We start from the raw sequence: 22,585 nt of genomic DNA, 5'->3' as shown, positions 1-22,585 counted from the left end.
AGGCCAACACCAGACCTGCTGGCAGAGAGCGCCCAACGTCATGCACGTGGAGCCTGCGGCGGAGCAAAACTGGAACACACGCTCTGGCTTCCAGACACCAGAGGGCGCTGTGGGTCCAGGAAGGGGGACGACTCACAGGTTCCTCCCTGGAAGGCTCTGGTTCCCCTGGGGGCAGAAGAACCCTCAAGATGCACGAGGAAGCTCACTGGAAACTGCACGCTGTGGCCTCGTTTTTTGTTATTTCTAATTCCTTTTCTATTTGGGGGGCTCTCCAGTAGATTCTGTAGTCTGCGTTTCCATGAACCATCACTCACCCAGCACCCACCCAACACAACCTACACCCACCTCCTCACTGTGCTTATTAATTTTCTCATCATGGAAGAGCCGAGCGCAGGAGGGGCACGGAGGTCCTCACCCCTCCCTGCTGTCTCTGATCCGACCCAAACTGCTCCCAACCAGCCCAGAGCACTGGCTATGCGCCCTCACCATCCCTACCAGACAGCACAGAAAATGACAGAGCAAAAAGAGCAGCGTCACCAGTGATCAGGGGCCGCTGTGCCCACCACGGTGTCCAACCCTTTCTCCCTGAATCCTCCCAGCAACCTCGTGGTAGGAACTGTTACTACCCAGCCCAACTTTACAGAAAAGGAAACAGGCTCAGAGCAGCCCAAGGACAGACACACGGTTCATATGCAGTGGACCCACATTTGAAGCCGCTCGACTTCAGTCTGCGGTCCCACTACTGAATCGAGCTGGTCTCGGTCCTGGAGGATGGAGGGCTGCAAACCATCGTATTGGATGCCAGTGTCTCTTGGACACTTTGAAGGAAGGTCCATCTCTCCCTTTCTCACTTTCCATGCGCCCAGCACCTTGGCTGTGGGCAGCTCTTTTAGGGCATCCCCTAAAAGGCTGTCTCCCTGTTCTACCTTAGCCTGATTTCATATATATAAAATTGTCGGAGATTTGCCCCCAAAACCCCGTGGTGAATATGGGGTGGGAGGGGTACCAGAGAGGAGGGTAGCTTCCAAAATGAGGGCAGCCCAGGAACATGGCACCATGCAGTTTTGAGAGTTTGATGGGGGGCCCAGGAGAGGCGGCGCTGGGGTCTGGCAGAGTCAGGAGGCCAAGTTCTCCTGCAGATGTTTAGCTGTGTGATCTTGGGCCACTCACTCACCTTCTCTGAGCGTCAGTTTCCTCAGTTGCTGGGGAAGGGGGTGATTCAATCAGCCCTCCAGCTTTCATTCAACTTAGTAATAGCCAGTGATTGTGTTCCCTAACCATCTTACTAACTGTGTGACCTTGGGCAGGTCACTTGACCTCTGAGCTATGTCCTCCTCATCTGTGAAGTGGGCACAGCACCACCTGCCCCTGAAATGCTGTCTCAGTGAGACATAAAGTGTCTTGCACAGAGTCTGTTCCTCACAGAGGCGGATGCACAGCATCACAGTGGTTAACCACTACACCGAAAAGACAAAAATAAAAACAAAGATAAAAACAAAACATAGCCAGAATCAGAGTAACCTGACACCTGGTGCCATAGGCTGCAGTCCATCCACCCCCTGCCCTCTGTGATTACATAGGACAGACTATCGTAGCACAGAAGCCGTGTTAAGCCCTCCACGTGCCTTAGGCACCAGTGGCCTTCTGCCCTGTTAGGACTGTCGGTCCCCTTGACCCTCCTGGCCTCACCTCACGCTCGGGAGGAAAGCAAAGCCCCGTTCAGGAAGAGCGCGCCGTGGGCTCAGGCTGGGGGTGGGCTCATTACCAAATCTCCGCGCTGTCCCTGCAGGGCCTTTATGCATCATCTCATCCCACCCCCTCGTTTTTACACATGAGGAAGCAGCGGCTCAGAGAGGGAGGTGACTCACCCCAAATCACACAGCTAATACGTGGCAGAATCTAGACTTTGCTAAAAACACCCAACTACAGAGAGAGTCAACTGAGGACAGAGCTGAAAGGGCCAGTCTGTTCAGCTGGCACGTCTCTCCTGCCAGCACTGCACATGGAGAGGGGATGTAACTGTGACCCTGCAGCTTTAGGTCCTGAATGCGGCTGCAGGTGGGCTGCGGGCATCAGGCGAATCATGTTGCCTGTCCTGAGCTCGACCAGAACGGAGGGAGGCAGACACGTGCTGCTGCTCGAGGGAGAAGGCGGCCTGTCCCTTCCTGCCTGGTGACATCAGCATGTCGGTCAGAGGACAGGCTGGCAGCGCCCACCAGCAGTGCCCAGACTGAGCGCCTGGCCTCAGGGCTCCGGCAGCCCCGGTCCTGACACCCAGGGACACCTCGGGGACCTGGGAAGGCCTCTGCTCTGGTTCTGGGCTCACAGGACCCGGGCCGGCTACAACCATCAAAGCAGCTGCTGAATCTGAGCATTGGGTCTCGAGTGCTGTGCTTTTAAACCACAGAGGAATCATGGGAGGCGGCTGCCATCACCCCGTTTTAGGTATCAGGACACCCAGACCTGCAAGCTGATGGCAAAGTCACTGAAGAAGGTGACACCGTCTGTGCACAGCTCATGCCACACTGTGAGTCACGCTCTCTCGCCACTGCTGTGTATTCTCGTGCAGCAGAGTGTGTGCGTGTGCGTGTGCGTGCCTGTGCTACTGACAGGGGTACAATAAAGAGAAGTTTATTGTGGAATAAATGAAGACGTGAAGCCATGCAAGGAAGAAAATGAATACCTTCCACAGCTTTGCAATGCGCAAACCACCATGGCTAACAACGGGGGTTCGCCTCCAGAATCAACCCCCGTCTCAATCTCCCTCTCTCTCACACACACCGTGTACTTTCTAGGTCAGTCATTATTCTTCGGAGTTTGCGCCCTGAACGCCATGCATTATTTAGCTGTACACTAACTTATTCTACCCTTTGCTCGCGATGGAGCGTCATGGTTGCTTCCAGTTTTCCTCATAAATTACTGTGAATGAAGGTCTGTACTTGTGCATATCCTTGATTTATGTCCTTAGAATAAATCTCTAGACGTGAAAGTACTGAATAAAACGGTACCTACAGGGAGAGAATGGGCAGGCCACGTGGAAGCTGCCTCCATGGTAATTTAACTGAGTGGCACCTGGTTTATCCCACCAGCCCTACGCCAGGGGCTGTGTGAGCTCCCTGAGTAATGGTCCTGCCTGGAGGTCTGAGTCTAAGCACCGGACGTGCATTAAGAAGTTGTGTGGCTGCCTCTGCCGGGAAATGGGGGGTACATTTTTAACAAATGGTGTGAGTGCAAAATGGCATTTTTAGTGACTCTGCTTTTTATTTCTCCCCATGGGCGAACACGTTCAGACAGCTTTCCTCTTCAGAAGGAACCCCCTATGTTCCAGGCTCACTCACATTACAATGAAGGTAAAGAAGGTACATACAACGTTCAGATCTGGAGTGAACAGCCACAGGCCTCCTCCACGTCTCCTCCATTGCTCTGCCTGCCTCGTGCTGCCGCCATGCATGGCTCTGTCTCTTGTCATCAACCCTGGAAACTTCTGCAACAATCTCTATTCCCCAGACTCCTCTGGTCTCCCCCACTCCTCACATTTATGTGGCACCTGCTATGCCCACATTCTCTGCACTTCCGACCGCGGCAGACAAGCCCTAGCACATGTGGGTGCTGAACGTCCTGCATGCGGTGCCCACTCCCTGAGAGCACTGCTGGGAACCTCTGTGCGGGGCCCGGGGAGCCCCCGCTGCCAGCCTGCACGAGCACACCCCTCCACTTCCCCACCGCGCTGTGCCCTCACTCTTCCCTTGGCCTGGGAAGCCCTGATCGACCGCCATGCATGCTTCACGCCTCTGAGCCAGGGGAGGACACACGCGGCAGCCGGCACCCCGCCCTGGTGACCTCTGCTCTCCCACTCACATTCTCACTGGCAATGGTAGCACACACATCTCCCAAACCCAAATCCCCCACCCTGTCCGCTAGCCAGCTCCACCCACAGCCCTTGGAGGAGTGTGATAAAAACCCAAATCCCCCACCCTGTCCGCTAGCCAGCTCCACCCACAGCCCTTGGAGGAGTGTGATAAGAGAGGCTTACCTTTTCACCCTTCTCTCCTCGGACAAAAGGTCCTCTGCCCTAGAACAGGAAAGAAGCAGAAGGCAAAGGTTGACAACGGGGCACCCCCACGGCATGATATCACATGTGGCAGCAGCCCCCTTGGGGTGTGGAATGGCCGATGCTTTGTCATCAGCTCTGCCCAGCAGCCTCTCAGAGATGGTGACTATTATCTGCTAAGTGTGGATTCTCATGAGTATCACGTCATTTAAATTTTCCAACAACTCAACAGTATGGTACTAGTTTCTATCTTCGTATCGGCTTTACCGACATATGAATCCACATACCTATTCAACGGGTATTTAGTATATTTACAGAGTTATGCGATAATCACAATCGACTTTGAAGCATTTTTGTCACGTCAAAAAGAACTCCACACCCATTGGTGGTCACTCCCCCGGCCCCCAACCCCTGCCCCAGGCAAACACTAGCCTATATTCTGTTTCTGTGGGTTTTCCTGTTCTAGATATTTCAAAAAGGAAGTCAGAATATGTGGGCTTTTACGATAGCTTCACAGCCAGTGTTCTCTGAGCAGTGTTTTCAAGGGTCATCCACGCTCTGGCACATATCAGCACTTCATTTTATTGCAGAACAAAGTGCCATTGCATGGGTATAAATTTTATTTATTCATTCATCAGGTGAGGAATGGTTGGGTTGTTTCCACTTTTTAGTCATAATGCACTAAAATGCTGCTATGAACATTTGTGTACAAGTTTTTGTATGAACGTACATTTTCATTTCGTTTGGGTATATACCTAGGAGTGGAACTGCTGAGTCCTACCGTAATTCTGTTGAACCTTTTAGGGACCTCCAGACTGATTTCCAAAGCAGCTGTACCATTTCACACCAGCCATGAATGAGGGCTCCAATTTTCCCCATTCTGAGTTGTTCTAACCATTACTGAATGTGAGGCATCGAAGCCTCTAACCATTGTTAATGAATCATCTATTTCTCCTTTTGATCCTGTCTGGTTTTGCTTCGTGTGTTGGGGCTCCGTTTTCAGGTGCACATGGAATTGTTATATATTATTGAAGGACTGACACTTTCATCATTATAAAATGCCTTTCTTTACTTCTATTAATCTTTTTTTTGGTCTTAAAGTCTATATTATCTGATATTAGTAAAAGTCTATATTATCTGATATTAGTATAGTCACTCCAATTTTTTATGTTTTCTAATTTCAAAATATATATTTTCCTTCTTTTTACTTTTAACGTATTTGTATCTAAAGTGTGTCTCCTGTAGACACAGTATGGTTGGATCTTGTTTTTATGTCCAATTTGAAAATCTCTTTCTAATTTGTTCAATACATTCACATGCAATGTTGTTATTATTATTATTATTATTATTATTATTAATTGGGGAAGGGAAACAGGACTTTATTGGGGAACAGTGTGTACTTCCAGGACTTTTTTTTTTTCCCCAAGTCAAGTTGTTGTCCTTTCAATCTTAGTTGTGGAGGGCGCAGCTCAGCTCCAGGTCCAGGTGCCATTGCTAGTTGCAAGGGGCACAGCCCAACATTCCTTGTGGGAGTCGAACCGGCAACCTTGTGGTTGAGAGGACACGCTGCTCCAACCAACTGAGCCATCCGGGAGCTCAGCGGCAGCTCAGCTCAAGGTGCCGTGTTCAATCTTAGTTGCAGGGAGCGGAGCCCACCATCCCTTGCGGCACTCGAGGGATTGAGCTGGCAACCTTGTGGTTGAGAGCCCACTGGCCCATGTGGGAATTGAACCGGCAGCCTTTGGAGTTAGGAGCATGGAGCTCTAACCGCCTCAGCCACCGGTCCAGCCCTGTTTTGTTTTTTTTAAGGAGGGCGCAGCCCACAGTGGCCCATGCGGGGATCAAACCGGCAACCTTGGTGCTACCAGCGCCATGCTTTAACCAACTGAGCTAACCGGCCACCCCTGAAATGTTATTATTGATATAGTTTACTTTACTTTTTGTTTTCTATGTCTTCTGGTCTTTTTTTTTTATTTTTGGTTTGTTCTTTTATTCCTCCTTTACTGCTCTCTTTTGTGTGTTCTAGTGCAACATTTTCATCTCTTTGATAATATTTTCACTACATATTTTTGGATTATTTTCTTCGGGGTTGCTCTTGGGTTTACCATCTACATCTTACCTTATCAAGATCTACCTCAGATTTAGAACTTACTTCCAGAGAAATGTATAAACATACTCCTCCACAGCTCTATTCCCTCATCCCCCTTTCCCATGCTATCATTGTTACACCTCTTGGTTCAACACCCACTGACACGCTGTCACAAGTGGAGTGCACTGAGCTTCTTGAATGTGCAGACGGCTGCCTTTCATCAGACTCGGGGTATCTGTAACCATATGTCTCTGAATACTTCTTCTGCTCCTTCCTCTCCTTCTAGAATTCCCATTAAGTGCACACTGGTCCGCTTCATGTGCCTGCACTTTTCTCTAAGGCTCTGTTCATTTGTCTTCATTATTTTTTCTCTCTGAACTTCAGATTACATAATCTCTATTGATCCATTTTCAAGAATGCTGACTCTTCAGCCAGCTTCAAACCTACTGACGAGCCTCTGTAGTGATTTTCATTTCAGCGATAATTTTAAACTCTAGAATTTCCAATTGGTTTTTTTCCCCAACAATTCCTGCCTCTTTATTTATGTTCTGTATTTGATGAGTTATTGTCATAATACCTTCCTTTACTTCTTTAGGGGTGGTTTCTAGTTCTTTGAATATAGCCGTAAGGGCTACTCGGAAGGCTCTGTCTGTTCAATCCCACATCTGTTGGATGTCGGGGTCTGTTGCCTGCTTTTTTCCCCTGGGTGTGAGTAAGACAGGCGTTTCACTAGACCCCATCCCCCCAATCTGACGTGAGGCTTAAATGAGCCTTTAATAAAGCCTTAAATAAAATCTGTAAGGCGCGTCACACAGCGCCAGGCACGCGGGACGTGCTGTTCTATGTTAGCAGCTCTTCCTATTTATTTTGCACAGAGCAGGTGCTTCCCACCTATACTTAGGACAGAGACACAGGCATGTGGGAAAAGGACGGCACAGCAAGTGAGCGTGAGCCTCAGATGAAAGCAGACGCAGGATCCGGGCTCTGTGACCGTGGGCAAGTCATTCAAGGCTGCAAATTCCGTGTCATTCCCATTAGAGAAGTGACAAGCCTGTGTTTATAAAGTTGTTCTAAGGAGCAATGAGAGAATCCACAGGGAGTGCCTGCGAAGAGCAGCAGATGGTGCAGCTATGGTATCGAGCTGATGGGGGATGACGACGTCGGGTACAGAGGGAACTGCATTAGCCAGGCTAGTTCTTCTAGGGGCGAGACTTTGTCCTGTCGCCTAGGGTTTCCCTCTTAGTACTGAGAACCTAAAAGGAACTAGTTAGAACCACAAACAAATACAGCTGTCATTCACTGAGCATCCTCTATGGGCAGGCATGTCACAGACAAGGTCACTGTTATTTTGTTCCATTTGCTAATGGAGCAAATAGGCTTTCAGAGGGGCTAAGAGACCTGTTCATGATCATACAACAAATAAGGCTGGAGCAAAGGATAATTACTGAGATCCATCCGACACCACACTTGTGTTCTTGAGGCCATGACGCCATGTTGGAGGGTGGGGGTAGTGCTTCCGCCGAGCCAGGCAATAATACCAGCGACAACAGTATTTGCTATGCTCCCTACACTGTTCTGAATCATGTACACAAAGGAACTCATTTAATCCTCAAAATGCTACTGGACAGTTAACTTTATCACCCCCATTGTACAGATGAGGAAGTCGAGGACAGAAAGGTTAAGGACTTTGGTGGCGCCAGGATTTGCTTCCTAGTCATTTGACTCCTACGACCCTGCTCTGGACCACGACTTGTTCATCTCGGTAAGTCTTTCCTAACCCACCACTGACTGCATTCACTTATCAGCGGAAGGATTCACGAACACAGTCCGTTCTAGGCCAGGCACTGGGGACACCGTGATGACAAACCACAGACCAGGACATCAGGGGTCAGCTGATGCGGGGACTGAGGAAGTGCCAGTTATGTGGGTGCACAGAGGTGGTGGGGCCAGGAAGGTACCCTGGAGAACCACTCCCATTTGAGGTTGAATGACGGGAAAACAGGAGTCAGGCTGGAGGGGGAGGTTAAGGGGAAAATAAGGGTGGATGGAGGGCAAGCTTATTCCTGCTAGAGGAAAGAGCATGTGCGATGGCCAGTGTGAGGAACGTCCAGCTTCCGTGCTGGCCACTGCCAATGTGAGAGGACAGAACTCCAGGGCTGCGGGGGGAGTGGTGAGGGCTGGGGCCTGTCCACAGGCCTCCGGTGCCCATGCAGAGAAGCTTGGGCTTCATCGAGGGTAGGGTGGGGCTCAGTGCCTGACCCCACCAGCGGGTCAGTGTATTCTAGGTGACATGCATGCTTGGGGGAAAGCCCTGAGTCTCCCACTCCAGCCATGCAGAGAGGCGGGCGGCCCTTCACTCACCGAGTCGCCTTTCTCTCCCTTGGGTCCAGGAGCTCCAACTGGCCCAGTGGCTCCCATGTCTCCCTGAGGAGTTGAAACCAGAGATGAACACTGTAGGTCCTGCAACAGGGCTCCCCGACACTGGCTGCCCACTGCCCACGGTGCCCCGGCTCCCAGCAGCAGCTGATGTTGTCACCACCAACTACAAAATGAGGCCACACTTCCCACCCCCGGAGGAGGAGGAAGCATCTGAGTAATTTCCCAACCTCTTAAACCAGGAATTAGGGACATCGTGAGAAATTGACTGGATGAGAGGATCGCATGCGTATCCCTAGGCCTGGCCTGGCCAGTGACCAGGGACCCAGAAGGGGAGTCGGAGCCCCAGGTTCAAACTCCAGCTCTGCCACTTAACGTGACAGTATCATTGCTCTTTGGGCCCCAGGCCCCGCCTCTGTGAAATGGGCACGCCATCACGAGCACACACAAGATTAAGAGCATGAAGGTGCTTTGAAACCTTCTAAAGGGCAACCAGGCTCCCCTGTTGAGCCATTTGTATGAGGGTCCTGGACCTTCCTAACTGTGTGTGAAGAAAGGGAAGGGAAGGTGGGGGGAAAACACTGTCATCAAGGGAAGAAAAGATTCACCAAAGACCGCGTGGGACTGCAGCCCCGATCTCCTGCTGTCCCACGAGCCCATCCAAGGCAGGCTCGGCGGCAGAACACGCGACCCTCAATTGCTTCTATTTTTCTTCTCTCTGGGTGTGCAATTTCATCTCCCCGTCCCCATCTCAGACTTTACGCTCCAGAACAAATAGCTATTTTGTCTATGCTGTCCCCTTGGCCCGTAACGCCTTTCCCTGCCTTTCTCGTCCCACGCAGCCCGTGCGTGCTCCCCACTCAGGCAGGGCCACCCACAGGGGGCACCCTGAAACTCCCCAGGAACTTGGAGGCTGCTCCCCAGCCAAGGTGCTCTCCATGCGGCGTTCCTCTCTGGCATGTCTCTCTTCCCACCGGCAGTGAGTCCTGGGGACAGGGCTGTCTGTCATTCACTGTCATGTCCCACATGTAGAATGGGCCTTGGCACCCAGGAGGCAGCCGGCCATGACGGTGGACGTGACCTCAGCGACATCGAGGTAAACGGAGCCACTGGGAACCACAGATGTTTACTCGGCCTTAACCATGGCTGGGACCATTTGGGGACGCTGGGGCCAGGACTGCAAGTCAGCTACGTGGGGACCAGGCTTGTCTCCAAGTGGCTGTATCCATTTCCCTGCTTAGAATTCCTTCCCTCCCGCCTCGTCTTCCTCCTGGTATTGGGGGTCGGGCTCTGTGCCCACACAGCCCTGGATCCGTCCAACCTCAGCATACAGTCACGCCACAAACAACCACTGCCTCAGATAAACGCGTTCTACTTATAGGTCCACAGACCCCCAGGCGTCTTTTCTCTTTTCTCCATCTGGCAGCTCAAGAGCTGGGCTTACAGCTCAGGGGGCTCAGTGCGGCAGAGAGCCTGCCCTCCTCCTCACAGTGGCCACCTGGACCACCCCAGGCTGCTGTCACTCAGCCCAGTGTGATTGTGTGTGTGTGTGACAGTGTGTAAGTGTGATGGTGTGGGCGTGATGGGGTAAGTGTGTGATGATGTGCTTGTGTGTGATGGTGAGTGTGTGTGCATGATGGGATGTGTGTGTGTGTGATAGGTGTGTGTGATGGTGTGTATGTGTGTGACAAGGTGTGTGTCTGTGTGTGTGTGATGGGTGTGTGTGTGTGTGTATGATGGGGGGTGTGTCATGATGTGAGTTTGTGTGTGTGTGATGGGATGTGTGTGACGGAGTGTGTGTCCACACTCACCATCCTATTAGAGTGGGGGCAGAGGGGAGAAGGATGAGAGAGGAGGGGGATGGAGGTACATGCAGAGGCAGGATGGAGGGAGAAGGGAGGGACTAAAGGGACCTTAGCAGGGGCTCAGCAGTGATGGGGTGAATGAATGTGACAATTGGTAACGCAGGGATGGGGGACACATGGATGGAAAGAGGAAATCAGAGAGAGAGGAGGGAGGAAAGGACAGAGGGTGGGAAGGCGGGAGGGAGAGATGGGAGGTGGGAGGGAAGCAGGGAGGAGGGGAGGGAAAGGCAGGGAAAAGAAGGGAAGGGAGGGTTTTCTCTAGGTGTTTCTGCCAGGACGCTGAACCCCTCTTTCAAAGGCCAGACCAGGCAGTGGCTCCTGGATGCTGCTGACCTCTTCCACTAGTGCCTGTGTGACCACAGTAATTCATGGCTCTCGGGGTCTCAGCCTTGAGACCAAAACAATGACCGAGAACACAGCCCTGTCCGGCTCTAGGATTATAACCTGGGGAATGAGGGAGAGAGACGGGGCTGCCACGTGACTGAGGAAGTGGGGCCCCACGAGGAAGCACCCGGCTTGGAGCAATTCGTGACTGTGGAAAACTTGTGCAGAAAGAACTTCATGCAATTTAAACAGAACAGTCTAAACAGACTCTTACAAGCCCAACCCCCCGGTGTCGGGAATACAGAGGCCTAAAAGGATTGAGCAGAATTAGCTGACCACTGAGAGCTGAGCCTGTTGGAAGAAACAGGCTCCAAGGGAGGGCTTATGTGCCCTATTCCTTTCTTGCTCACATTTTCAGACTGACAAATGGATGTTCTGAGCAAAGAGACCCAGAGGTTCCAAATTGTATGCCACTTGCTCTATCCTTCTATGCCACGAAGCTCAGAAGCAGAATCCTGCAGGACAGAAACTGAACCCGCCGAGTTTTCTTCCTTCCACACGAGCAAAGCAGACGGTTGCTCGGGCCTAGTGTCTGCCCTCTGCAGTACTGACCTTTGGGCCCGGGAATCCCAGGGGGCCATGAGAGCCCTTCTCACCCTGAAGGAAGAAAGACAAAAGCAATGAATAAGGTTCTGTTTTCATCTCCCCCCTTCTGTCTTCACTTGGTTATCCACCCCACGCGCTCCTAAGCCAGGATCTTTGTAAGACACGTGCTGACCAACGAGCTGGACAAGGTTTTGCGGAGCGAGAGCGAGGCAAGAAAGGCCGTGAACTGTGAACCGACACAGGGAGTTTGGACAGCACTTCCAAATGAGCCATCGGTGGGACAGAGATAGAGGCAAACCAGGTGGTACCCGATGGTCTACTTTACCTGAATATGCCACCCCTTCAATTAAAAACACAAAAACAAAATAAAAAACCATGTGGCCTGCTGAAGGTTCATGTAACTATTCACTAAAATACAAAACAGGGCATGTCTACAGGCTGTTTCTAAATGTAAGCACAGTTCACTTTTTAAACATGTGCTATTGGTGTGAAAGATCTTATTACTGGAGGTAAACATGTGACATGCTAAGTTGCGGGTACATGTAAATGCCACCCTACTAAAAACAAATGTAACATGACTCAGACAATTGTACCGGTGTAAATCTCGTCACAGCCGTGAAAAGCAGAGGGACGCTTTGTCCATTTACACCGCACCATCCATCACTACGAGTGTGCACGCCCGTCAGGGCCGCACTGAGCTGCTTCAAGAACATCGCTTTAAAACTGCGTTCAGCGACGCCAGGTGCACAAGCAAGTGGAGAGAAATCATCTCTGGGTGCTTGAGCTCACGCAGCGCCCGCTAGGATGCCGCGTGCGGACCACGACGTGTGGTTTCACACATGGAGACGTGGACCCAAGGCATCACGTAGACCTAAGGAAATGATGGAAATGTTCTGTGAACTGAATCGAAGATTCAAACCGTCGGAAGCCAAGTCGGCCCATGGCCAGAGTTCTGCCTCCCATGACAGAGTGCTCAGACTTCCTGGGGGGTCCCGTGGGCTACATTTCCTAAGGAATTCAGGGTGCAGGAGGGAACAGCAACCCCTTTTTAATGAAGTGTTTGTGGAAGGTCTTCCATGTGGCCTCTTCTGGGGGCACTGAGGGGAGACGAGGCCCCCCTGTGCCTGAGAGGTTCTCGGGCAGGCCTGGAGGTAAGCTTCCATTGCAGGGCTCTTGAGGACTGTGTCCTGTGTGTCTTAAAACCTCGGTGCTCAGCACACCATGGGCGTTTAACGTTCAATGTCAAAAACAAGGGATGATTGAGTGAATCCAAAAAGTGGTTACCAGGTCCTACCAACCAGAGTCTGAGATTGAGAGTTTGTCAGTTTATTATAATCTTGAAGAATGAGACCTTGTCCTGCCATCGAGAAAGGGACAGTGTGTTCCTTTATCCCTCCCTCCCATCTGTCTGTCCGTCCATCCATCCATCCATCCATCTATCCATCCATCCTTCATACCCTGATCCACTTATCAAATCACCCTTTATTTAATAATATCAGGCTGTATATCACTAGCTGAAAACACAGACATGTCAATATTCAATCTCGGCCAAAAAGAACTCATCTTATGAAAATAAAGACAAGTAGACATGCTTAATCTAATGTGATAACTGTCATGGTTGATGGACGCACAGGCAGAGAAAAGGGTCACAGCATCTTGGAAAGAGCAGGTGCTAAATGCAGTTATTGAATGGATGGATGGTGAATAATGAAAGGAAGGGAGAGAGGGAGGGAGGGAGCGAGGGAGGAGGGAGGGGGCAGGAGGGAGACCTTACAGACAGTAACGTGCTCAGGAAGACTTCCTGGGTGATGTGCTCAGAGGAGAGCAGGCCCTGACCCACAAAGGCGGGAAGTGGGGAAAGGTGTGCCAGGCAGAAGCTCCATCTGCAAACGCCAGGAGGAGAAGGATCACGACTCCCCTAGGAACCGGAAGTTCCCGGCTGGCGTGGGAATGGGGAGGGGAAGTGCCGTGAGACGAGGCTAGAAGGGCAACTGGGGACCCACCACGGGATCGCAGGAGTGGGGAGATGGGTGGGAGGGGAGGGTGGAGGCCTGGAGGCCTGCTTTACCCCGAACTTCCCTCCTGGGGGTGCAGACCAGGAACCACAGGAGCCTCTGCAGGACACACCCAGGGCAGGGGCTGGGGCTGGGGCAAGCCACGGCCTGGGCAGAGCGGGTTTGGGCCCCCTCCCTGGCTGTGTGCACAGTGGCTACTGATCCAAACCTCACAACACTGCACACCTCTCATTTGGGGTCTTAACTGAAAACAAGGATTCGACAGGATCTGGGTTTAGACAGCTGTGTTTGTTGTTTCACTGACAGCCTAGCGGGATCAGCAGATGGTCTGCGGCCACCCTAAGCCTGCCAGCGGCGGGAGCAGAGTCGCTGCCCATGGCCGCGTGTGCCCACCCTGGCTCCGCCCCGCCAGCTCACTCCTAACCCGCCTGCACCAGGCTCGAGATACCTTCACTCCACATCCTGCCTAGAAAAAGCCTCAGCTCCCAGCAGGACTGAGTTGGCTCCTCTGGGCCGCCCAGCAAAGTGGGCCGGGGATGACAACCCCGCCTGACACAGAGCTCCTTGGGGCACCCTATGTCCCCGGGGCCTGGCACTCTCAGTGAAAATAATGGAGGGAGGATGTGAAGGAGAACAGAGGAGAGGAAAGAAGGGAGGAAGGAGACTCCCTGCCAGGACAGGTTTATTGAGAGGACACTGTTACTGAAATGCTTCAGGTGTGTCCACTCCGCTGCACTTCCGCTGTGACTTCCTGCTGTTGTCTGTGTCCCCCTTGCTCCTCGCACGTCGCTGGGCCTGAGCTGGGAGGGGCACAGGCAGGATGGCTGGACAGGACCACAGGCTGGACACCAGGCTCTGGGGGTCCAGCAGGAGCTCACGGAGACCCGCTCTAGCACAGCTGTACTGCTGCCATGCTTATGTGTGTGTTTATGTTTGCTCAGCTCAAACAGTGGACAGCATGTTTTTTCTTATCAAAGGGGCCACTGGTCTACAAAACAAACCAACAGATGAAGGAGCCAGGCCCTCGACGAAGCACATGGTCTCAGTCATGGGTGGTGGTGGTGGTGTTCATGGAAACACTCGTTTTTAAAATGCGACACAAGATGCATAAAAATCTCCTCATCTATACATTTAGATTATAGAGTACGCGAGTTAAAGGAAACATCGACACAAAAGGGACACAGGCGTGCTCCCCAGAGCATACCACACCCTCATCCACAGTCCATTCTGAGTCTTATTCTTGAACCAAATCCTGTTTGAGTTAGTCACATGTGAGTGGAGGGGATAGAACAGGAGCCAGGAAAACCTCGGGAATACCTTATTAACTCCAGGAAAGTGTTAATCAGAGCCTGCTCTGAGGAGCTCCCCTCCTACTGTGCATACAAATCAAGGAATGAGAGGTCCCAGGAGCCAGAACACTTCCCTGACCTGAGAGCCTGGGAGCCTCCTCCCTGCAGACCATGTGCATGATGGGAAATTCCCACCTCCACAGCTAGGCCTGCTGACTGGCCTCCCCGCTTGACTCTGGGGCTCTGGGCTGGGGCTTAGGGTAAACTTCAGGGAGTACCTTTTCACCAGCTGGGCAGGAGCAGTTGATGGTCTTCAAAAATCCAATTTGTTCACTGCCGGAGGTGGGAGGCCTCGGAGGTGGGGGCGAAGGCTCTGTGAGCACCGTCACCTGGCACTGGAAGGAAAGCCCAGTGGGTCAGCACCAGCTTCTCTCTCAGCACTGCTCCCAGCAGGGGGTGCACCCTGGAGCTTCCTCAGAATACAAGGGGAACCAGGATCCCCAAGGACGCCTGCGAGTGATCCCGGAGGGCAAGGTGTGTCAGACTGCACATCCTGGCACTCGAGGCCTTGGAGTGAGAGGGCCCTGGGCCAACTTAGTCTCAGCTACTTCACTGGCCTCTCGGGCACCTGCAGGAACAGCTAAAGCCCCTGGAGCCTCAGCCTTAACGTCTGCACAATGGGAACAAGAGTGCTTCCATCCCAAGGCGCCAAGGATTTAATGGGCCAGCACTTAAAGCACCCACTCAGTTCCCACACCCAGTAGGTGTTCAATGACTTACCGCGCTACCCTCAACACACCCCCTCTGTCCCTTTATTCTCTCCGCTCTTACATGTCCTCAGCTCTTTCCCCCACACCCCCTTTCAGGCCCATCTGACTCCAATCCCCTGCCCTGGTGGCTCCCACCTCTGTCCTGTGTGCCACAATCACCCTGAGCTGTGGCATGTTGGAAGAGCGCTCACTGTGTCCTGCGACGCGACAGGCGAGCCCTGTGTGTGTGGACCTCAGCCCGCAGCCCTGGGAAGCAGGATCCATGACTACGCCCACCTCCCAAGCAGCCTTGGGGCTGGATTTGGTAAAGAGGCTGGAGAGGGAGAGACTTGACAAGGGCCAGAGGCAGAGAGGTCCCGGGGAGGGGCCGGACCGCATAGAGTACAGGGCCAGCTCAGGTCTGTCCTGCATCGCCAGGTCCTCACCACAGCGGCCTCGATGGCCTGGCTGAGCCCTGGGGGCACGGACAGTCAGTCCCTCCTGGGGCTGCGCTCCCAGCCTCGGCCTCTCGCTCCCCAGAGCTGGGCCCCACAGTGGTGCTGAGGCCAGGACCACAGCTGGACCCCAGGAGGGGTCCTACTGGGCCAGGAAACAGACCGCTAGGGAGACCACCGGGCTTCCTCCCCGGTCACACGTGACCCCAACTGCTGGTTCCTGGGCCCTGGGCGCCTCCTCCCTCCCGGAGGCCAAGGCCCCAGAAACCTGTGCTTTGCTCCCAACCTCTCCCTGGAAGAGTCTTTGCTCACCGGCCCCGTGGGGATGTCGCAACACGTCTCCAGTTCTGCGTGGCGGGCGTCGCAGTAAATCACAATCCGCTGCAGGTCAAACTGCAAAGGGAAACAGGACAGAGGGCGAGGATTGGGGACCCAGAACCTTCCAGTCTCACCCAAGCCCTGCCCTGCTGCCAGGTCCCACTTCTCCTCTGGGGCCCTTGCGGGTCACTAGCTTCCCAGAGCTAAACGTCAGAGAGCGCCTAGCAGTCACCTCCTTACACACCTCCTCCTGACAGTGAGGGCCCTTCCACACCTCCTTACACACCTCCTCCTGACACTGAGGGCCCCACGCGCGAGGAGGTGGGCTGGCACAGATCAGCACAGTTGCTTCCCTCCTGGATGCGCAGTGGCTGCCCCCATCACACCACCCTCCGCCTGCTCCGGCCACTGCGCTGACTGACAACCCCTCCCATGGGGCTGTCACAACAGTGTCTGAAGGGTCAGGGTCCTCGTTTTCAACTCTCCAGGCATCTCAGTTACTTCAATGAACTTTTTAAAATAAAAATTTGTTTCTATCACCTCCTTTTTTTTAACTTAGTGGACTGTGCCAGACGACATCCTTTTTAGCATGATTTTTGTTTCAAACATTTTTAAAATTAATTTTGTGTCAAATGGTACTAGATTTATCGGGGTGATCCTTTGTGGGTTATCACCTCCTCTAATACCACAACCCCTTACTGTAATTTAAAGTGGCTGTGGTATTAAACACGTGTTCTGGTGCATTCTCTCTCTCTCTCTCTCTCTCTCTCTCTCTCTCTCTCTCTCTCTCTCTCCCCCTCCCTCCCCACCCCCCATCCCCAAATAAAACCAGGCCTTCTCGTAGGACGGTCCAGCCCTGCAGGTCCGGGCTCTGCCGGCCTCTCCAGATGTACTTCTCCTCACTTCACACTTTTACTCTACAACATCTGACCTCTCGCCTTTGCACATGGACCCTCCTCTAGGAAAGTCCCTGAAAAACCAGCAAATGCCTCGTCACCCCAAAACCATGCTCAGGCATTCCCTCAGCAGTCGTTTTAAACACACATCAACACATCCTTTGGTGGCCCTGTAAGAGGAGGACAGCGGCTCCTCCGCCCTGGGGTGAAGCAGGAACTCAGTCACAGGCTTGAAATGAACAGAACGTGGCACAGTGGTGGCAGCTCACTTCCCAGATTAGGTGACACACACTGGCCTCTGGCTGGGGGTGCACACTCTCTCCCTCTCTCCCTCTCCCTCCCTCCCTCCTTCACTCCCTTTCTCTCCCCTTCCCTCCCTCCCCCTCTCCCCCCATCACTCTCCCCTGGGAGACACCAGCTGCCACACTGAGCTGCCCTATGGGAAGTTCAGTAGAGAATCCGGCTGCTTCCAGCATCCACCAGCAAGGAAGTGAGTGAGGCTTGTGGGTGGAGCTTTCAGCCCACTCGAGCTCTGAGATGTCCACACATACATACAGCCCACAGCTGGACCGCGACTCCTGAGAGCTGAGAAGAGCCGGCTGGGTTAGCCGCTCCCATGCCTGAGCCACGGAAACCAGGAGACAAAGAGTGCCTGGTGCTTTATCTGCATTTTCTTGGAGGAGGGGCTGTTTGTTATACAGCAGCAGGTAACCGATACAGCTCCCTCCAGTGTCAAGAATCGCTCCTGTGCCCTTGTCTCTGCCCTTGCAGCACTGCGTACACACAGCTATAGGGAACATGGAGGGCTGTGCGGTAATTCTAGATTTACATCCGTCCGTCTCCCCTCTGAGCACGCACGCTGACCTTGGCCCTCAAACAAAGCCTGTTTCCCACATGCTTTGCCCTCCCAGTTCCCAGGTTCCCTCCCTCCTGCTCTTCACAAGGCTGGCTCCTCTCATCTTTCGCCTCCAGAGATGCCCCGTGCCCAGGCCCTGTCACTTGTCACTCTAACACGTCATCCTGTACACTTTGTAACAGCTCTTCCCACAGCACCGTATAGTGTTTCTTACTTTCGTTTGCAAACTCTGAGACAGGGTTCTGTCGCTCTCACTTCTCACTGCATCCCCAGCAGCAGAGCCATTCCTGACACACGTAAAAGCCCAATAATGGCCGGCCGAGGGGATGGATATGCCCGTGGACCAACGTGTATCGTGGGTCTGGAGCTGAATCCATGGGTGGAGGAATGCTTACTTTACTGAACACTGACGTGCCCTGGCTGGCCCTGCACCTCCCCTGGGCCTTCTCTGACCTCTGCTGACTCGGGAGTCCCTCTGCAAACTGACCGGACACATGGTCAGCTTTTGACCTCGTCCTCCTGGCTGTCTGAGAGCCGGTCGGTGGAACCCCGCTCTCCACTGACTTGGCTCAGCAGAAACAAAACCTCCAGCGGTCTGTCTGTTTCATTTCCTGCACAGACACCAGCCCACAGACGACGGAAAACGACAAAACACAAAACGGTGCTTTTGAACAAGACCTGTTTTGCAGAGAGGGTCCTGCTTTCTGCATTAGCATGCAACTGGCTCAGCAGCTGGGTGCCTCTGGCAAGGCTGCAGGGGCGGGAAGGGACACGACAGGCAGAGGCTCCACCAGGGCAGGTTGCACAAATGGCCTGGGGCCTGGGCACTGGCGCTCCCAGGTGGGTGAGAGAGCCTGGGAGCCAGGAGGGGGGCCGGGGCCCCTTTCCAAATGCCTGAAATCCCACCATACGCTGGCCAGCCTGGTCCTCCTGACTCTCCCTCCCCCCAGGGGCCACCTCCTGACACCCCTCGGGCCCCCTCTCCGCTCTGAGACCCCTGCTCATGTCAGGCCCTTGGCACTTCTGGATTGAACTACTGCATGCCCTCCCCCTGGGGCCCAGCTTCCCTCGTGCTCCACCGGCCTGCAGCTTGGTGACCCTGATCTCGCTGCAGTATGGGGACCAACTAGAGGCGCAGGGGGCTTGGAGTGTGGGATCAGCCAGATCCAGAGGTGAGTCTCAGCCCTGCTTGCCCTTCAGGGCAGCTGGCAAGACATGCCGATCCCTGAGCCTGTTTCCTCTCCTGTGAGATGGAGATGAGGACACCGACTCGCAGGGCTGTGGTGAGGACCATGGGAGGCCAGGCAGCTGCAGCCGTGGCGGGGGAGCGGCAGGCTGCTGTGGTCTCCCCCACTGCGCGCCAGGCCCCAAGCCACGTGCTTACAAGTACCCAGCCTGTGCCTTGGGAAGACTTACTAAGACGCACAGCATTTATTGGTCCCCCTCCATCTATTTCATTAGGTTTTTTTAAAACTCCAGAAACCCAGCATGAAACAGTAAATGGGTACAGTACTCTCATGGACAAACGTCAGAGGCCCTGGGATTCCCCAGCATTGGGTACAAAGTGGGCACTCAGCTAATGTCAGGGGCAAAAGGAGGAGAGAGAGGGACCCACCCAAGCGCCCAGACTCCACACAGTAGGTTAAAAGGCCTCAGTTAAGGGCCCAACGTGATCACCAAGTTTAAGAGTCAGGGCAGGGCAGGACCCAGATTCTAGACTCACAGCAACACACAGAACTTATATACGGACCGTGAGGCCTGCGAGACCACTGACTAAGCGGGATGGCATGGTGAGGGAGCCCATGCACCGAAATGTGGAAGAACAGACTCAGCACGAGTGAACGGCCCTGAACGGCGTGAGGAGCTCCCAGTAAATGCAGCCAGGCATTTGCTGCTGTTCCCGGCAAGAGCTCTGCACTGAGTCGAGGTGGGTGCACGCCCATCCCGCAGAACTAAGAGGATAGAAGAAAGCCGAAACGGCCAGCAGCCAGTAATCAGGGAGCACACCAGCCCCAGGGCCACACCCAGGCCCATCCCGGCACAGGCCCTGGGCTGCTCTTCCCCAGCTGGGCTCACCCCTCCTTCCCACCAGCCCTGCTCTCTGCAGCCCCAGGGAATGTCCCCCAGCACAGCCCTGACTCTCCCTGCCTGCCTCAACCCTTCCTGCCACTTCACCTACAGGTGGGTCCCAAGGCTTGCACCTGGGGGACAGGCCTGGCCCCTGCCTTCCACCCTGCGTCACCCCACGCTGTGCTTCCCGCTCCTGCCACCTCACACCGCACACACCTGCCGTGATCTGCCACACGGCTTCCAGCTCCTCTGCACAGACAGGTCATCCTTGAGGACTCGTCCCAGAAACCACCTCCTCCCGCGGATCTGCCTGCCCCTCCCAGCATCCCCCAGCCTCCTCCCCTGCTCGCCAAGCTTGGATGCCTTCCTCTGGGTCCAGTAATATCGGACGTTTACTGCTCCCAGGGAATTTATTCAACTAGACGGAAATGACCTCGGGGTGACACTTTCCTCTACACGAGACCACAAGTGTCTTTAAGTCAGAGGGCGCCTAGGGGTGTCAGACAGATGAAGTGACACCATCATGGAGCTGCTATTTTCCTAAGGCTGACGACAGTGGCCGTGTGATCACAGAGCCCACAGCATGCTCAGCACCCGAGCGGCTCCACTGACACACTCAGGTGCACTGGAGGGGCCAGCCCGGGACGCGGAGAACGCAGGCCGGGGAGACCTGGGTGTGGAAGGACGAGCCTCTCCGTCCCTGACAGCCTGATGATTTGGGCAGCTTAATTTTATTTATATATATATATATATATATATATATATATATATATATATATATATATATGTATATATATATATATATATATACACACATATATACATATATACGTGTGTATATATATATATAGGTTATACAGGTGTGTATACATTTGACGGAACTCATCAAAGTATACACTTAAGAGCTATGCATTTCACTGTATGTGGTAACACCTGGACAAAGAATAGAATATACCCGTACTGAGTGAGTTAATTTAGCCTTACCAAGCCAAAGCTTCTTTAGTTAAAATACAGGAACGGTCTAAAACCTTCACAGGCATTATGAGAATCAAATTAGGTTATATTTTTAGTACCTAAACCAAAGTAAGTACACGCATAATTAGTAAAATGAACAAGTGTTATTCTATAATTATACAAGTATATATAACTAAACTATAATACTAATTGCTACTAATTACTAAGTACTTATGCATATGCGTTATGTGCATAGATAAATAGGGATCTCAAGTTTCCTGTATTCTAAATAGACATAAATATAGATATAGAGATAAATGTGCCCTGTCCCCAGTGCTAAGGACAGTGGCTGGTACACAGTAGGTACTCAATCCACAGGTGATGAGTGACTGATGGAATAACTGAAGGAAGGAGCCCTGGGAACTCTGGGTTCCAACATGGCACTTCTCCAAGTCAGGGCCCTCCCTTCCCAGACAGTCCAAGGTGATGAACTGCTAAGTGCCCGGGCAGGTGTGGGGGCACTGGGGACATGTGACCCCCGAGGCCCCCCCCCTAGTGGCCCCAGGGCCTAGGCTGCGGAGCCCCCGGTACTCACGTCGATGGGCACGCTGTCGTAGAGGCGCTTGCCGATCACGGTCTTGCCCTGGATGTCGATGTTCTCCCGCTCCTCGATGGGCAGCGTCTGCACCAGCACGCAGTCCACGTACAGGGAGACGTTCTGGGCCTGGATGCTCAGCGCCACCTTGTGCCAGTCCCGGTCAAAGAGGTCACTGACCCGGGGCCCACGGAAGACCACCCTGACAGCGTCCTGCATGGCGCCCACCGCGTTGTACTCAACCACCTTGTTCTCGCCGTCCAGCCGGATGGACACCTGGGAGGAGAGGACAAGGCTCCCTGAGCTCCAAGTGGGGAGGGGATAGGGGGAGCAGGGAGGGAGCAGGGCAAGTGGGGAGGGAGCAGGGGGAGCAAGGAGGGGGCATGGGGGAGCAGGGAGAGGGCATGGGGGAGCGGGGAGGGAGTAGGGCAAGTGGGGAGGGAGCAGGGGGAGCAAGGAGGGGGCATGGGGGAGTGGGAAGGGGACATAGGGGAGCAGGGAGGGGCGGGGGGAGTCGGAGCTGACACACCCCGGGCAGGTGCTGGCTGTGACCCCTACCAGCTGGTCAACGAAGGGCATACCGCTCCACACCTCTAAGCCTCGGCTGCCTCCTCCATGCAACAGTAGGTGCTAATAACACCTACGGTGCAGGCTCTTCTAAGCCTTGTATCAAAAGGAATGAGTGACCTCACGCATGAACCCAGGTGACCGTCTCAGCTAACCAGAGGGACTATGCAGGTAAGAGCACCTGCATGAGATGGCGAGACAATCAGTACACAGAGGCTTGAGTCCTGAGACCGACTGGTTTCAGTGTCTCTTAAATCCCCAGGCTGGCAGAACAGAGCACAGCTTCCAGCCAGAGGCCGGGACCCGGTCTGAGACCCATCCATGAACCTGCAGTCTCTCATTTGGAGGACCAAGTTGAAGCACCAGCAGAATCATGGTGCCTTTTGAAAAACGCCTGGAAGACTCTGGAGGAAAGTTTTACTCTTGTTTCTCTTAGAATGAATGAATGAATGAATGAATGAATGAATGAATGAATGAGTGTTCATCCATGTGCTCATTTCTTTATCCATT

At 53.3% G+C, this 22,585-nt stretch overlaps 1 protein-coding gene across 1 annotated transcript in view; it reads right to left on the bottom strand.

The window, feature by feature from the left end:
- The window catches only part of COL22A1 (collagen type XXII alpha 1 chain), a 201,139-nt gene that overhangs the window by 123,582 nt on the left and 54,972 nt on the right, over positions 1-22,585 (bottom strand). The window contains exons 7-12 of the mRNA XM_074316437.2: positions 21,509-21,784; positions 16,132-16,212; positions 14,894-15,010; positions 11,318-11,362; positions 8,502-8,564; positions 4,034-4,072 (exon numbers count right to left, since the gene is read on the bottom strand). Of these exons, the coding sequence (XP_074172538.2) occupies positions 4,034-4,072; positions 8,502-8,564; positions 11,318-11,362; positions 14,894-15,010; positions 16,132-16,212; positions 21,509-21,784 (621 nt within the window). The remainder of the gene's footprint in view (positions 1-4,033; positions 4,073-8,501; positions 8,565-11,317; positions 11,363-14,893; positions 15,011-16,131; positions 16,213-21,508; positions 21,785-22,585) is intronic.

This window comes from Rhinolophus sinicus, chromosome 6, assembly GCF_057876585.1.
Source record: "Rhinolophus sinicus isolate RSI-liver-muscle chromosome 6, RSI-T2T, whole genome shotgun sequence".
In the NCBI taxonomy this organism is placed as follows: Eukaryota; Metazoa; Chordata; class Mammalia; order Chiroptera; family Rhinolophidae; genus Rhinolophus; species Rhinolophus sinicus.
This window is presented reverse-complemented; position numbering and strand designations above follow the sequence as displayed.